The sequence below is a fragment of the Phoca vitulina genome, unplaced genomic scaffold (assembly GCF_004348235.1).
Source record: "Phoca vitulina isolate PV1807 unplaced genomic scaffold, GSC_HSeal_1.0 scaffold43, whole genome shotgun sequence".
Classification (NCBI taxonomy): Eukaryota; Metazoa; Chordata; class Mammalia; order Carnivora; family Phocidae; genus Phoca; species Phoca vitulina.
Window position 1 is genome coordinate 3,841,065 of NW_022589746.1, and position 17,244 is coordinate 3,858,308.

The window sequence follows — 17,244 nt, forward strand, 5'->3', positions numbered from 1 at the left end:
GAGCACTGGGTGTTATGCACAAACAATGAATCATGGAACACTATATCTAAAACTAATGATGTAATGTATGGGGATTAACATAACAATAAAAAAATTAAAAAAAAAAAGATTAATCCATACATTTAATTCAGTGCCAATTAAAAAAAAAAAAAAAAGAAAATTGCATCTTGAATTAGTTCGACCACCTTTCTGGGCCTGAGATTTTATTCAGGACAGCAGGTGGTTCCTCAGTGCCCATGAAGCCGCATTTCTGCTCTAATCTCATGGCTCCAGACCTGGAAAGGAGGCTCACATTGTCGGTGATCACAGATTTCCCAGTGTGAGAGGTCCCATGCTCACAGCTTTGGCAGGGCTGGAGGCGGCAGACCACACCGGAGGGGTACCCCTCACGCCTCCCGTCTCGGGCTCTGGAGCTGCTGAGAGCCGGCCGAGCGACCATACACGACCAGGGCCCGTGAAGGAGGCAGCCCTGCTGAGAATGGCCGCGCCGTGGCCCCCGGACTAAAAGAAGCCACTTCTGGAGTCAGGCACACTCAGGGAAGGGGCCTCGGGGCCTGGGCTGCCCTGCTTGTCCTTCCAGCCCGGCTCCTCCTCTGAACAGGGCTCTTGGGAGGGCGCCTCTTTCCTGTCCCAAGCGAGCCCTTTAACTGGCATTCACTGAACCGTCTATAGTGTGGGAGGCATTTGAGAGGGCTCGGGACATAACAGAAAGTGCTCAAGGCTTGGAATAAGACCAGACCTGGTTTAAAGTATTGGCTTGGCCACTGACTTGTTCTGTGACCTTGGGCAAGTTATTTAACTTGCTGAGTTTCCCTTTTCTGATCTGTGAAATGAGAAAAATGAAATTCTACTTCCAGACTAGTTATACAGGCGAGAATGAATATATTTGGGAAGGTGAGCAGGTGTTCAGTAAATACAAAAACGAGAACCAGTACTGCGCTATTGTACTACTATTACTAATTGCAAATTTTAATTATAGTGCTCCATTTTACTATCAACCCATAAGCCAAATAAGCTTGCTGCTTTGCATTTGAGAAAAAAAAAATACCTTTTGAGAAACCCCATGCTTTGCACAAAGATCTTATAAACCATGCTTAAAATAGCTCAGTGGGTAGAGAACATCCAGAAAAATCTTCCCCATTGTGAAAAGGTAAAAAATAAAATGTGACGTTGAGAACTTCTCTCTTTGACGGCCTTGCCCAAGTCAGGCACCCATGGACTTGTCCTAGTACATCCTCATTAACAAACCATGCGTGAAGACAGAGATGGTGGCGGGTCTGCAGAGAGTGAAAGTGAGGGGCTGGAGAGATGATGAACAGCATCATTGAAATGGACCTCTATGGACTGGAATATTAAAGCCGATGGGTCAAGAGTTGGTAAAGGAAATGTAAATTCTTTCCTTTTTTTTTTTTTTTTAAAGATTTCATTTATTTATTTGAAAGAGAGCGAGCAAGCACAAGCAGGCAGAGGGGCAGAGGAAGAGGGAGAAACAGACTCACCACTGAGCAGGAAGCCCAATGAGGGGCTCGATCCAAGGACCCCGGAATCATAACCCAAGCCGAAGGCAGACGATTAACCGAATGAGCCACCCAGATGCCCCGGAAATGTAAATTTCTGATTTTCATTTAACCACACACACATAAGATTGGGATGATGAAGGCCTGGCTTGGCAACACTTTAGTAAAATAATTAAGAGTTTTTAGATTTTAGAAGGCATGAATGAGAGCAGAACATCTGGCTCACAGGAAGTCACATCTACTGCAAGCTGAGTAGACGACATCTGGAACAGGCTAGAGGGGAGGGTTAGAGACAGCCCATAAACATCTGGATGAGGGCGGCGGGTAATGCCTGATGTCTGGACCATTTCAAAACATAGTTAGTGCTGTTTAGCCTGAAAAAGGGCCGTGAAGGGAGAGATACATAGGAGGCACGAGGATGCCGGTTGCTCGGGCAGCAGCAGGTGTATCCAGGGAATTGTGGCATCCAGGTGAGAACACAAGGAACAGATCCAGCACAGTGAAGAGCCCACAGCCGTGGCAGACAAAGCTCACCCAGGGCTGCCTAAGAAGGCACAGGGCTGCTCCACCCAGAGTCGAAGAGGCTGGAGAACTCCCTTCCATGAGCAGCACAGGGGGGAGTCTGTAATTCCAAGGGTCCGCTTCTGTATTCCAAACCCATGAAGGCACTGGGAAATAACACAGTAAGATTCACGGGAGCCCACGGAGACTAGTTGAAATGTTTGGATCGTATAGTCTGTCGTTTGATAAACCACAAAATTGTGACACTTTAGAGATGTTTTTCAACTCAGGCTGCTGTGTTGCTCAAAGAACAGGACCAGGCTCTGTCACGGGGTAAGGCATCAAAATAAACACAGCGCTTAAAGGTGAAGACTGATATTTAAGGGGTGTGTGACAGCGCGCTGTCTGTGGATTTGATGTTACATGGTCTATACTTGTGTCCTTTCACCGGTTGGTATGATTGTGCTCTGCCATTTCAGAAAGGATTTCAGATAGGTTGTAAGGACATATAAAATATGTCTAGACATAACTGAATTAAAAGTCAAATGAGAGAAGATAGAAATATAGGTAAGGAGAACAAAATGCGGACAGGATTAAGGAGGCACAGAGAGCCAGTCAACCCATTTTACAGAGGAGTTAACTGAGGCTCACAGACTGAATAATTTCCCAAACACCTAACCAAGCATATGGGCTGGGACTTTAATCGAGATCTGACAGACTATAAATCTCACACTTTCTGACGTCCGACCACTGCCTCAGGGAGAGCTGAGGATTAAGTAATGCTGATTATCTTCTTGCTAACTAGGGTGGGACCACGGACACCGGAATACAGAGTTAGATGTTTTTGCAGACCAATCACATAAAGTGACTCCTACTGGTTAAAGCCTAGCACAGTGCCCTCGCGTAGATGCTTAATGCTCATTTGTGGAGAAGGATAATGCCCAGAATGATTTAACATTTTGTTTTATTTTTAAAGATTTTATTTATTTGAGAGAGAGACAGAGACAGCACTAGCGGGGGCGGGGGGTTGGAGGAGGAGAGGGACAAGCAGATTCCCTACTGAGCACGGAGCCCGTGTCGAGGGGCTCGATCCCAGGACCCCAGGATCATGACCTGAGCCACCCAGGCGCCTCTGATTTAACATTTTAAAACCAATCTGGAGAATCTGATAGAAATGTAACCACCATGAAAGCTATACTTGTCTTTCAGATAGCTGTTCTATGCATCTCCTCATAGCGATGGTATTTTACATCTTATACAAGACTTCTGATCTATCCAAACAAACTCATTATTAATGGAACCCTTCATTCATTAGGGCTGAAGACAGTCAACTCCTTTAGGACCAAGATATTTGCTGAGATAACCAAAAACACGAATCAATACTTTATAGCCTAAACATTTGTTTCACGTTAATGACAAAGTTTGGTTATTTAGTGATTGTTTATATATAAGGAGAAGGGTGATATATCATAATATCAGAATTTGTTTCTAAAGCTTTTAAAATACTCTGACATAAGGGGATTTACACACACAAGGCACTATTATTATAGTGCATTTGTTGTCCTTGCCTGTAATTTAAGTGGGGACCCAAGGCAGAGCTCATTAAGACAGATTTTAAAGCCCTTATTAATCAAGAGAACATCAGTTTAACAGTGAACTTAGATTTCCTTTCCCTTTTACACAATATTGTGGGACTCAATCCATTTAAGAAATAGAGAACACCTACTATGTGCGTGGCCCCTTAGGGACACAAGATGAAAAAGAAACAAGTCCAAACTTGGAGACAAGTATAGTCTATGCCAACCCTGGGTAGAATTTGCTGATGGCCACAAGGCAAATTTATCTTCCAAAGACAGCTGCTATAATACCTCTCATCCCAAAGGCCTTCCTGAGCCTTACCACTCCTACATCAAGAGGTGGAATCTGGGTGGGTGTGGATGGATGAGAAATGGGGTTGGGGAAGGGGAGGACGGTTTCGTGAAGGACACAGCCCAAGGCAAGGCTTGGGATGAAAAATCCACAATATGTGAGGTATGACAGAACGTTTTGGGAAATAAGCTGGAAATTGAGATTAAGACTGAGGAGGGTCTATATCTGTGCTGTCCAATGTGGTAGCCTCTAGACACATGTGGCTATTGAAATTTATTTCATTACAATTAAATAGAAGAAGTAAAAATTCAGGGGGCGCCTGGGTGCTTCAGTCAATTATGTGTCTGACTATTGATTTCGGTTCAGGTCATGATCTCACGATCTCGTGAGATCGAGCCCCACGACGGGCGCCTGGTGGGGCATGGAACCTGCTTAAAATTCCGTCTCTCCCTGTCCCTCTGCTCCTCCCCTCCCTGGTTCTCTTGCTCTAAGGAAAAAAAAAAAAAAAGGTAAAAACTCAGTTCCTCAGTCACAGTAGCCCCATTTCAAATGGTCCTCAGCCACGCATGGCCTTAGAGCTGCCATATTGGATGGTGCAGGTGCAGAGCATCTCCAACAACGCAGAGCTCCTTACTGGACAGGGCTGGTCCATGTAGCATTTCTTCTTCTCCTCAGGCAGCTTGAGCCACCACAGGCCTTTGAGACAGCATGGAACCTGGTGCTATATGTGCAGAACAGACAAGAGTGCGGTGGAGTCAGGAGGGCAGAGGACACGTGTTGGGGAACAGGAAGCCTGTGGATTTCAAGACAGCCCAGGAGGGGGAAAACACACCGGCCATACTTACCAGGTGGCTGGTGATTTACTTATCAGTTTCTTAGGGTATTAAAATGGTTTCATGGGGCACCTGGGTGGCTCAGTCGGTGAAACATCTGACTTCAGCTCAGGTCAGGATCTCAGGGTCCTGGGATCAAGTCCCGCATCGGGCTCCCTGCTCAGTGGGGAGTCTGCTTTTCCTTCTCCCTCTGCCCTCCCGCTGCTTGTGCTCTCTCTCTCTCACTTTCTCTCAAATAAATAAATAAAATCTTTAAAAACTTTAAAAAAATATATAAAATGGTTTCATTACAGTGCTGGGCTCACTGGAGACTTGCAGAAACAAAGCCAGCTTTCGAAGGCCGGACAGAAAACCTGGAGGCCTGGGAGGGGTGGCAAGCAAGGCAGGAGGGGTGGCAAGGGAGAGGAGGCCCAGGAGAGGGGACCGCCCCCAAGGGCACTGGCCGCAGCCCAGGCTGGGGGTGGCGTGCCGGGGTACCCACTGGCAGCACGTGCCCACCGCACCTCCAGAGGAAGAGTTTCTTTGATCGGCCTTTGGAAGTGAGGGGACGACTAGTAAACAACTGCACAGAATCAATGGCCCCGTAACCCAGTGCTCCTTTGTGGGCAATGGAGCAGGGAGAGATGCTCTCAGGCAAGAAAGTGAGCAGTCATTAGCATTTGAAATAAAAGCCAACAGTTTAAGATAGTTACAATGAGCTTTCCAGAGCATTTGCAGGGATCCAGATGAAATTTCCTGCCATTTCCTTTCCTGCTACCCACCTCTTACTGTCCTGAATCCCATCACTGATCTTTTAAGCAGCCAGGCACCAGGCTCTGTATTCTGATGCTTAACACAAGGTTACCAGCCTGGGTTTTGCATTAGGAACTTTTTCCCCCAGCGGGACTGAACATTTTCTCCAACTTGGCTCCTTCAGCGAGACCTCGTAGAGGCTGGACAGCCTCATCCATGCCCGAAGAGCCTGATGCCCCTCCCCACCCGCAGCCAGGCCCAGCGAAGGCAGACCCCTCCCACAAGTAACAGCGCTGAACTGGGGACATAATGGCTCACAACAGAATCAATTATTTGTGACACTCAGTAAGGAAATGGGAAGCCTACTCTAGAGGCCCATACACGTAAGTAACCCACAGAAGCTGACAGTTCAAGTACCATACTGAATCCTGCAAGTGAGGAAACTAAGTAAGCAAACACAGAACACCAGAAGCATCTTGCTCCGCACGGGTGTTAGGACGCCGCCCTGCACTTAAACCTCCCCACAGAGCTCGTCCATTCTCCCTTCCTGCCGGGGACACTTAAAACCCTTTCCAGCTCAATGGGGATGCATCTTGCTTATGTCAGATTCCAGGCCAGAAAGACTGGCTCCTAACTTAACTGAGACTAGGAGACACAAAGGAATCTTTTATACTAACGATCCAGTTGAAACAATCTTGCACTTTCCTGCATCGTTAAGAGCAATGGCATTGCCAGTCCTCTTATTTACAAGTGTAAATGTGGTTTTCAGAGCTCCAAAAAGATACCCAAAATTGTCTTCCCCTAAAGAAACTTAAAGTACCAAGTCAGTGCCTGTCATTTTCTTTTACTCTCTGGCTCTGTAAATATGCACGGCATCTCTTTAAACAAACACAGAACAGGACTCGCGCCTCTGTGCAAAATTTCACACAGGTACTTGTTGTACTGCCCAAATCCCACCTCTCGTGAATATGAGGAACCTGCCAGGAATCCAAATGGTCTCCCCACCGCTTCCCGGCCTCCCAGCACTGGCCCCCCAGGGAGTGCTCAGGTTCGATTAGTTCTCCCCCAGGGCACCCCTAAATGTGAGCTTGCCGGATGCGCTGGACGTAGTCATGGTAAACACCTGTCAGCGTGGGTCGAGGGGGAACGGGGACTTATATGCAGAGCAGTCAGAGAAGAATCACAGGGGCGCAGGCTCCCATGGGGCTCTATGTATATTAACCCATTTTCTCCTCACAGCAAGTCTGTGAAGTAGGTCCCTTCATTTTGCCCCCATTTTACAGAAGAGGAGAGAGAGGCCTGAGGTCACCAGTGTTAAGTGGTAGAGGTGAGATGTGAGCCCAGGCAGGTGGGCACCCCAGGCTGAGTTTTAATCACCACCTCCTTCTGCCTGTCCCACAAGGGTGTGCATTTTACGTCAAAGGGGAGAAACAGAAACCACAGCCCTCCTCCATTAATGGTGTCTTGTATAAGACATAAAGAGCACATCGTCAAGGGCCAGAGTCGTGCAAAATGCAGACATACTGCTGAGGGCGGATTGGGGTTTATGGGGCTCAGCGCAGGGAAGGCTATAAGTTACCAGGAGGAGTTCTGGAATAAAAGTCCACCTCCTCTGCCCCAGCTGCAGATGGGCCAGCTCACCAGCCTTCCCTTCCACCACCTGTTCGAAGACGAGTTCTGGAAAATTACTTAGCGGACGATGACTCCACCTTCACGCCTTCCCTCAAGAAGTAACCACCCCCACTCCATCACTGTTTGCTGGAGGAAATTGATGACCGGCCAGTCCACACAGTCAAGAAAATACATAAATCATCTTCTACAAGTTTAACGGCACTCTAGAAAACCCGGTGTTCTCCCTTATGTTGAGCTGTGAAGCGTGCACACTTGCACGCGACACACATATTTAGGATACTCACAGAAGGTACCGTGGAGAGAGGACACGTGCCATCCAGGGGCAATCTCTGCCAAGCAAACGGGACGACGTGGGCTCCCTCAAAACCCTTTCTGAGGGCAATTGCAAATACTCGGCAGTGTGAACTCATTTTTCCTGCACGACCAGTGAAACCCGGACTGGTACCCGACTGCAAATCTGCGATCAGGCCCATTCGGTCCGGAGCCCGGAAGCCCCCCCCGGGCTGAGCAGTGAATGGAGGGAGCCCCCAGGGGATACGTTCAGCCCCCAGCCAGTGAGGCATAAAGCCTGAACCTTGACACGGAGGAAGGTCAAGGAGCATCCAGAAGCATGAATTTTAGCAAAAAGAACGTTAGCATCAACTTTGGGATCTTACTTGTAGTTTTTCTCCCAGAATTTCACTGGTCTAACATAGGAGGTGATGAAAATGACACTCCCGAGGAATGGGCTCAGTGGAGTAGAGAAGATGGAGGTGACAATCGTCTGAAAGAAAAGTATGGCTGAATCTGAGAATTTTGAGTTAAGGCAAAAAAAAAAACCCACAAACCATTTTTTTCATTGTTATTATATATCGAAATATTATTTCAGCTTTTGACTCGTTTATATGAAAGCCATTTTCTCACCAAGGAAAGAAAGGAGAGCATGTACTTGATCTCTCTGTGTACAGAGTCAGGAATATAAAACTTGCAGTAGGATCCTGCTAGGTCTTGTTTCGCCAGCATGAAAACCAAATGCTTCTCATAAAAATCCCAGCGGTCTCAGGGTGATTTATGGCAAAGATTTAATATCTCAGGTTTGAAAAAAACCTCTTTTTACTAGGGTATCATTAGCAGAACAAAACGCACTGTGCTACATTTACTAAAGTATTAAGTAGCTTTATAAATAATTAAAATTAAATTACACTTTTTAGAAGAAATGAATAGCATTGTGTGAGAAGGTAGCATCTCTGTTTCTCAAAGACTCTTTCCCCACTATTCAAAAAAATATATTCTTTATGATATAGTGAACACCAATGGCTCAAGTCATGTCTGGTTTATAAGCTAAAACTGTAGACACATGAAGTCACAGCATGTTGCGCTCTGTATGGGTTTCTCACTTACTGGTGGGACTCACTTTTACATACCCTGGTCGATCAGAAACATAATTGTCCAATATTAAAATTAGTCCTGCTGCCATATTTGGATGAAAACCAATGAATTGATCTCTAGAAATCTGAGAGGGTGCCTGACACAGACAGGAAGACTCTATGTGTCATTGCCAATCAGGACATAGAAGCGACCCAGGTGTCCAGATGCTTTTATATACTCTCAGCCATGTGCTGGGGAGGGGTGGCTGTGGGGAGCCCGTTTACATGTAAATCCAGAAAAGGAGAGCCTTGTGCTGTCATAGGCACATCCCCAGGTATTTTCACAGACTTAGCTCAGAGTTTTGCTTCAGGAATAACTGTGTCTTTATTTTATTTTATTTTTTTCAACTTGCTATTTACTTCCAAGCAACTTCAGGAGTGAAATGACATATCCTCCATTAATAATCCATTCCGGTGTTGAATTGTTTGGGTAGCAAAAAGATCTCTATGGTGCTACAATTTAAATCCAATTCCTTTTATTTTGACCTCGGTTCACACGGAGAGCTACAGAACAATGAGCTACCATGGGATCTATTATCACCCATCTGTTTTCTCTTCATTGGAAAGCTGAAAATATCTAAATACCTGGGTTACAAAACACACCAAATTAACCATGCCCCTTGTCTCAGAAAGAAAAGAGAACTGCATGGGGGATGTCATGGAGTAAAGGTACTGAAAAAACGTGAGAAGGCAGAGCCACAGGGGGATTTCTCCGATGGGAGGAGGGCAGGAGGGCACTGGGGGGTTTGCAGAAAAACCAGGACAAAGCCGCACGGACCTGGGGCTGAGCAGGATGCTAGAGAGACTGGCCCTGCTCTTCTTTTCGATTCTACGTATTTCCCCCAAGATTATGTTGTCCATTTTTTAAATGCCAGAAACAATTAGCCAGAAGTTAAGTCAGGAAAGCAGTGCGAAGCTGTAAATGAAGTTCAATGGGGTAGGAAAGGAAATAAGGTTTAACAGGTCTGAGGTAGGGCAGAAGTGAATAGGTGGCCTCAGAGGTTATTTTATTTAGGGGAAGATCAATAAAGAAATACAGCACGCTCAGGGCAAATATAAAAGCCTGTCGGTATAATTGCTCAGACAACGCCGAGAAGCGGGGACTCCTATGAGAGCCCGCACATGGAGCCCTCTTTGTTTCTTACCCACAGGGAGAGGGTGACTCTGTCAAAAGCTTCCATTAGCGTACATTTAAAATGAAAACATCTCTGTCAGTCCTTAAAGTTAAAAACAAACCATCTGAAGCTCAAAAGGACATACCAAAGAGAAATTCTGCAACCTTCCCAATATACACATTTAACAGAGATAATCTGGCTGCGTCTGTAATTACTAGAACACAATGGTCTTGCATGGTCTCTACACATAGTAAAAGGGTGAGCATTCTCATCCGTCCCTGGAGGCTACAAGCTCAGAAACTAAAAGAGGCTACCGAGGGAGAAAACATGCTAGTACTGGAAAAAGCAATTTACTAAACAGTGCCCTGCTGGCCTGAACGCTAATTCAGTTCCAAAATGGAGCAAATTAGTCCCTTCCTGATGCCAGGATTGAACCCACAGCTTCTTAATAGAGTGATAAAATAATTAACATTTCAAAATTAGTCAAGATCCAGGCCTGGTGCTTAGGAACCTCATAGCTTTGTCTTGACGGCATATACATCCGCTTTTCTAAACTATGATCTCATTATATTCTGAATGGTATAACGTTGGCTTCCAGATAACACATATCTACCTTTACAACTAGTCAAGGATGGGAAGGTGTCCTGGGATAAGGGGGTGGGGGGTGATGGGTCCTGTTAGCTGTCACATAACTGCAGTGGTCAGGCTCCAAGGTCACTTTGAAGGCTCTGTATCTCAGGAGAAGGGAAAACGTGGATGTCACTATCACGGGCAGTTTTGGGAACAAAGCACGGGGATCGATCAAGTGTTCTAAAACGGAGCCACCAGATGCCCAATGAAATCTACATCTCAAATGTTCAATTTCTTGAGAATGAGTCACCCACCAAGAAAGCACTTAGATTTAATATGCACCGTGTGCAATCTGAGGTGGATACTAATGCCGTGTTTATTCTTATAGGAGATATTAAGTGCCAGACATGAAGTGCTTGTGTGTGAACCCTCAGCACACAAACAGGTCAGGTAATTGAAAATTATGGCTCCCAGGCGGGTTTTAACTCAGCTGTGGAACCATAAGGAGTAATTAGTATCGCTGAACTCACCTAACAAGGCATAAATAGGCACAAGAAATGCTACAGATCTGCATGGGACCAAAGTTAGGATAAAATTGGGAATCATAAACTTCAAGTTTCACATTCTTTGTGCAACTCCTGAACCACAAATTTGCAACATCCAGTAGTTTTCATTTAATAAACAGGCTGTAAACTCTAGATAGGATGCCTGAGACACACTTCAGAAATAAATAACAATCACCTCTCTTTCAGCTCACTGTCTTTGTTTTAAAGGACTCTTTAGAAAAACCAAAATTACTGGTATTGTAGAAAATGATTGCAGTTAAAGGGGAAAAAATTGTGTAAGAGCTCACACTCTTGCAATTTTTTTTTTCCTTAGCTTGTTCTGCCAAATAACCTTGAAACACTTCAGCAATATCAATGCAGGTCTAAGAATAGGAGCACAGAACAGCGTGCATTGTAAGGCCAGCTCCTGGTATGCTTAAAAAGATGCTTTTAAACAGAGGAGTCTGGAGAAGGGCATTGTTAAAAGCCTAGAATATATTATCCTTTAACAATTAATCCCACGTATATTTCCATGCCTGTACAAGAAGTTCAGGTCCAAGACTGTTCGTGAATCGTCTTAATGAGCCTTGTGTGGACATCGTATGGAAGGAAGCTATAGAACTGGGGGTCACACATGCCAGTGGGGTAAGGATCCTGGGCAGGCTTTTGAAGATGAACATTCCAGGATCCACCCCCTGAAATGTGATTTTAAAAGTATGTGTTGGGCTCTGGGATTTCGTTATTTAACAAGCTTCTCAAGGGATTCCCATACAAGTAGTTCCTGAAACACATTGTGGAAAGCACACATTTAGGAGGTATAAATGAGGTGGGAAGGAAAGCCTTTGAGGGCAAATTTTAGGCCTGAGTCAAGGATATTTTTGTCTAATCTCTCTCTCTTCAAGAGTATTTTTTATTAATCTCTCTCTCTCTCCACTTACGCACACACCCCACACACAACTTACCTGTGTCAAAGTGATCCCTACAAGGAGTATCTCAAGTTTGTTTTGAAGTAAATTAAAACTAATTATCATTATGGCAACACTTAAAAACAGACAAAGAAACCAAATGAACCTACGAACGGTAAAACTAGGCTTCTTGGCGGAGAGCAGCTACAAAACAAAACCATCTATTAGTTTTTTCGTCTTTAGAAGACTTTGGGTAATTCTATGTGTATCTAATTCTGAGTTTTGAATATTACTCAAGTATATGATTACCAAACTCTATCCTAATATAGTGTTAGATAATCTATAATAGTCTATCAGAGCCATTAGCCCTATCCACCGTGTTTAATAATAGCAGATCGATTTACACTATTTTGCACAAGTCAACTGAACCATTTAAGCAGTAACTTTCTAAGACAGGATATCTTAATGCAGATCTGGGCGTGGGAAATGGAAGAATCAGAGAAAAATAAAGTAATCCTGGATATGCATTAGGAAGCAGGAAGAGTTCAAAATTAAGCAACATCTTTTAAGGCTAAGTGGCCTAAGGGGAATCCAAAGTGCCTCCCCATGTCCCCATTAAAATGTAATCTTAAAGACTTTCAAATCTTTTCATTGCCAGGGTTCAATGAAAAGCTTGCATCCATAAAATGTGACTCTCAGCTCGTGGGTGAAAATAGAAGCCCAAAGGATACGAGGGACGGCAAAGAGCTGAGCAAACACGTGAAATGAAGAACCCCAAGCCATCTGCCAAGGAGCCACGTACGTCATGACGAACTGTAACTTGTGAAGCAGGTCCCCGAGCTGAAAGCAGAAGGAAAAGATTCATCAGAGACAACAACAGACAACCGGGCTGGCAGCTGAGTCAAGGTCACTTACAGCCAGGGGGGCAGGGTGGCGGAGCTATTGTTCTCCCTCCTGCTCTTACCTTCCTTTGTCCTATGCGCCAGGCAGCTGTTTTGGGAAATTTTAAAACAGACCCAAAATGGTCTGAGTGGTTCCTGTCCCCAGGTTAATTACTCCAGCCAGCAAGTGCAGCGTGTCCCTGCATCTCTGCCTTTCTCAGAGGAGCACTCCCAGTTTGCTCTTCCAGCCTTCATATTGGGTCTTTTAGGGGAGATTCATACAAAAACCTATCATCATGGCCACTGTTCAACTTAAAGCCCTTCAGCGGCTCTTGCTGGAGAAAAGAGCTCCATACCACTGAAGTGCCAGTTACAAGGCGCTTTAGAAAGCCACGACAGGCTGCTGAAGCTGTTGTGTTCACTCGGCCAGGCGGCATGGGAAAACATGGAGTTCTGGGAGTTGCAGCGGGTGAGGAGGAGAGACCTTACGTGGACTAAGGATGCTCGAGATTCAGAATAGGAACGTGCCAAGAAGGATGGACAGGAATGGGTGGGCCTGGCTGGGGCCCTCCGCTTTGTGGGAAAAAGCGGCTCATGAATCCCAGATGCGAATTCCACAGCTCTTGCTTCCACGTGCAGTGAGCATCCTACCAGCGTCTGCCCCCAAACTCCACATACATACACTCTTCGTGCATCATGGAAACTTCAGGCACATGTGTTTGTTCCTAGACTGGCTAGCATATAAGATAATAAAATAGATTCCCCAAGGCCAGGATGTGAAATGAGAAGAACAAATGGAATTCTTAATTAGGCTCAACAGGTGTTACGTAGGACAACAGAAGACCACGGAGAAAAGGAGGCAAAAGTTGGGAAGCAGGGCCATTAAGGAAAGGTTCAAAGCACTGAGATGACTTAGCCGGCCAGCAGAAGGCCAACCTTGTGATCTGGGGACCAAAAGATGAGGTTGCTCTGAATTGCTCTGTGAAAGTTGAGTGAGGCAGATGAGGCTCATCAGAGACCTCTCCAAATCTTCCTCTCGCCTTTCTTGTCTCCCTGTTCTCCCACAGACATCCCAGTGCTGGAGAATAACTCCAGAGTGGAGTTAAACATGGTCCGACAGGGCACAGAAGAGGAACCAAGGGTAAAAGTCCTCTAAAGGCCCAGCAAACATGGAGTTTGTAAGGAGTGAGAGGCAGCAGGTTAGGAACAGAACCCCAGGGGTCTCAGTGTGTCCACAGACCCAGTGATGAAACAGCTGAGTAGAGAGAAGCAGGGGGGAGGGCCACTGAGGCGGGGGACAGGACCAAATAGAGAAAGAAGGGAGGACAAACAAGGAAAGGACAATGGGAGAAGAAAGGTGATGTGCTTGGACCTGAATAACTGTAAAGAGTACGAGTCTGGGAAAGAAACACAGACGTCTGGTTTTTGCTGATAACTTTTCACTTTCTTTACTCTTGCTCACATGCATTGACCGCAGAGGGTTGACTGCAATTGGCTTCCAAGTTCTTTCAGAAAGGCCACTTTAGTTCTAATCCTGGGGCCGGTTTAAGCTTCCTGAATCCATTCTGGATGGGACTGCCAGCTCCCAGTGCCTCAGACATGCTGACGGTTGAGAGGATGGTAGTTTATTCCATTATGTCTGCTCAAGGTCACATCTCTTAGGTTCACAGACAAGAATAGTCTTCTCCCTACCACCTGATTTTTCGCTAGTCAGTAGGTGACTTGGTACAGACCGAGACAGACAGTTCTAACATAGACTCAAACCCTTGACTCACTTCTGTTAAGACAGAGTATTTTCTTTAAAGGTCAATCTCATTTCCTTTCATCCCTGCCATGAACACAAGGAGAGGAGAAATATGCTAATCACCAAAGGGAAGACTCTCAACACATGACACTGGATTACATCAAAAGCCAAAGTCCTGAGAAGTGGTGCCTGGCTCTCTTGCATTAACTTGATCAGTTACACCTAACCAAATTCTATCACGCAAAATGCCTCTGGATCTGAAACCCTTTAGTCACTCCACTGTCGAGTCTAGTTTTTCAGAATTAACCCGTGACTCGTGCCTAGGTGAAAACTACAAGCATGAACAAGATTACCTTATGTGATGCATGGCCCCCCGAATACCCAACCAATGGATCAGGGGTTATGGAAAGTTTCTCCTGGAGGATTTTCCATGTATGACTATATCCTGGGAGGCTTTTAAGCCACCTTGTGAAAAGCTGTTAAGTAGGTCAGGCATAGCAGTTACAATCAGACAGGAGCCCTAGGGAAAACCTCATCTGCAAGTTTAAAGCTCTAAGTGAAACTTGGCTGCATTATGATTCAATGAATCTATTACAATTATTTTTTGCTTAGCACAGTGACTTGTATTTACATACAAGCAAAACCAGTAATCAGGCACATACACTTTCACGCTCTAATTGCAGCTGGGACCCCAGGTATCTTTGCTCTTTTCCTGTGTCGATGTCTCAGCTTTTTCATAAACATCATGCAGAATAAAATAGAAGTTTTGTGAAAGATTTTCAATATGCGGCTCATAAAATAGACTCTGCTATTCTCACTGAAGAAGCCAGAACTGCTGAATGCCACTTCTTTGCATGTCTAGGATTCCTCCACCAAAAAGTAATTTAATCTCCTCCCCAAGGCCACCAGAAAAAGGATGTGCTTTAGATGTGGCAGATGTCAACATGGTATGATGTTTAAGAGCATGGGCTTGGAGACAGGCTGTCTGAGCTTGAACCCCAGCTGGCATCCACCACAGGGATGATAACAGTACTTCCTTACAGTGTCATCTGATGATTGACATCATCTTTGTTCAGGACTTAGACCAGGGCCTGGCAACTGTAAGTGCAATATGAGAAGCTGACAGATAGATGTTGGGACAAGTAGAGGTCATCTTTTGGGATGTACTTAGCTTGCAATCAGGAAATTCTAGAGCCCCCCCTTTAAAACAATGGAGACTTACCAAGTCTAGACCCTCCTAGTTTTCAGAGGGGGAAACCAGACTCAGGGGGCCACTGGCTGAGGTTAGACAGTGAGTCACTGGCCCATGTGAAACCAGAGGTCAAAGTGCCTGCCTGGTTCTCTGCCTGGTGGTAGATATTTCTACCTTACCATGTCTTCTTGAGGCTAGGAGCCCTTCTTAAAGACAGCAGCAGGAACACCTGCCTGTCATGCAGCAGCTGAGGACAGCAACTCCTCTACTTGGCCTTCCTGCTGACAGTCAAGGGACAGGGTCCCAAGCGTGGACATGCCACATATGGCTGTGGCCACCAGCAGGGAGCTCTTCTGTATGCACACAGTGACGAAGAACTCTGATCCATCCTGGAACGTCTCTTTCAGTGTAAATGCACAATTAATAAAATATGACACCATCCAACAAGCCTGGAGACATTCAAGCAGATCTCAGAAAGGCAGGCCTCTTGGTTCCCTGAACTTCTTGAACACACAGCCCCAAGAAGATGGATATGGCTTAGTATTTTATTCCTAGAAGTGTGGAGAGGTATGTTCCAGGTTACAAAGACCCAACTTCATATTTTCCCTTACACTTTGTCCTTCTCCTCAAGAGTGGCATCAAGCGAAAGAATGAAAAATCCATGGGTATTCAAAAGGTGATGCCTAAGCACAAAAGGAAGCCTAAATGTTGATCATTAATGAAAAGTGTGTATGAAGAGGCACTTGACGTCCTATTACACCATTGTGTATAAAATCATGAAGCATTTAAGATGAGACTGATTCAGTGGAAACAGCAACATTAACACCTTTCTAGTAAGTGCCATCACATACAGCATAACATTGCACTGAAGCACTTTAAATAGAAATCCACTTAGATTAGCTATGAAATTACATCTCAGTAGGCAGTTCAAGGCCTCTACTTTTATGAAGCTTATCTCACTTCTAATGTTCTGCTTCCAATATCCTAAATCTCGGCCCTATGAAAGCACAATAAACTTCACAAGTTACCCAAGTATGACTATAAGAGAAATCAAAATCATTAGGGCCTTTTCCACTGAAAACACTAGGAAAAGAGTAAATAAGGTCACAGTGGAATGATTCTGGCTGTTTCCCAAAGAAAGACACCATAAATATTCTCAATTCCAATGACCCTTTTTGGGAATATCTTTTCCATTAGGTGTAGACAATGCTGTTATACCTCTGCTATAGATAGGAAACCCCAACTGCATAAATTCACAAACTATTTTAAGAAAAATGTCACTAAATAAAGATGATCCAACCCTTTTCCTTGCTAATACATTCTGAAACAAGATGTATGCCATCTTTCCTCAGGGGACTCCCTCTCCCACCAACAAAATGACTCACAATTTATTGGACATTTTGATATTGAACACTATCTTAGGGAGCTGCCCATAGGCTATTCCATTCGATTAAAGTAGAATTTTCCTTCCCAATCCCAACCACCACTTTTCCTCCTACTGCTCTAACCCTAACTCCAGCCTTACCGTCTCCCAGATTAGCTGTATCACATAACTTTTCTTCCTTCTTTTCTTGCATTCTGTGGTCAGATTCAGCTAGTTTCCTTCTCAGAAAGATATGCAGCTTGTCATTATGAATATCTGAACGTGAAGAGGCATGTAGGGCTGAAAGGAGTCCCAGAAACCAGTTGCTGAGTCAAAGATGCACTGAGTTCAGGATGAGGGAACACGGAGGGAATAGAGGCTCTGGAATGCTTGGAAAGGAGGTGACGTGAGGAGTAGGAAAATGTTCAAGAAGGAATGG

At 45.0% G+C, this 17,244-nt stretch overlaps 1 protein-coding gene across 3 annotated transcripts in view; it reads right to left on the bottom strand.

Moving 5' to 3' along the window:
- The window catches only part of PCNX2 (pecanex 2), a 304,545-nt gene that overhangs the window by 75,520 nt on the left and 211,781 nt on the right, over positions 1–17,244 (bottom strand). For all 3 annotated transcript variants that reach the window (XM_032430306.1, XM_032430305.1, XM_032430304.1), the window contains 2 exons: positions 12,357–12,465; positions 7,741–7,870 (listed from right to left, as the gene is read on the bottom strand). In XM_032430306.1, coding sequence (XP_032286197.1) covers positions 7,741–7,870; positions 12,357–12,465 — 239 coding nt within the window. The remainder of the gene's footprint in view (positions 1–7,740; positions 7,871–12,356; positions 12,466–17,244) is intronic.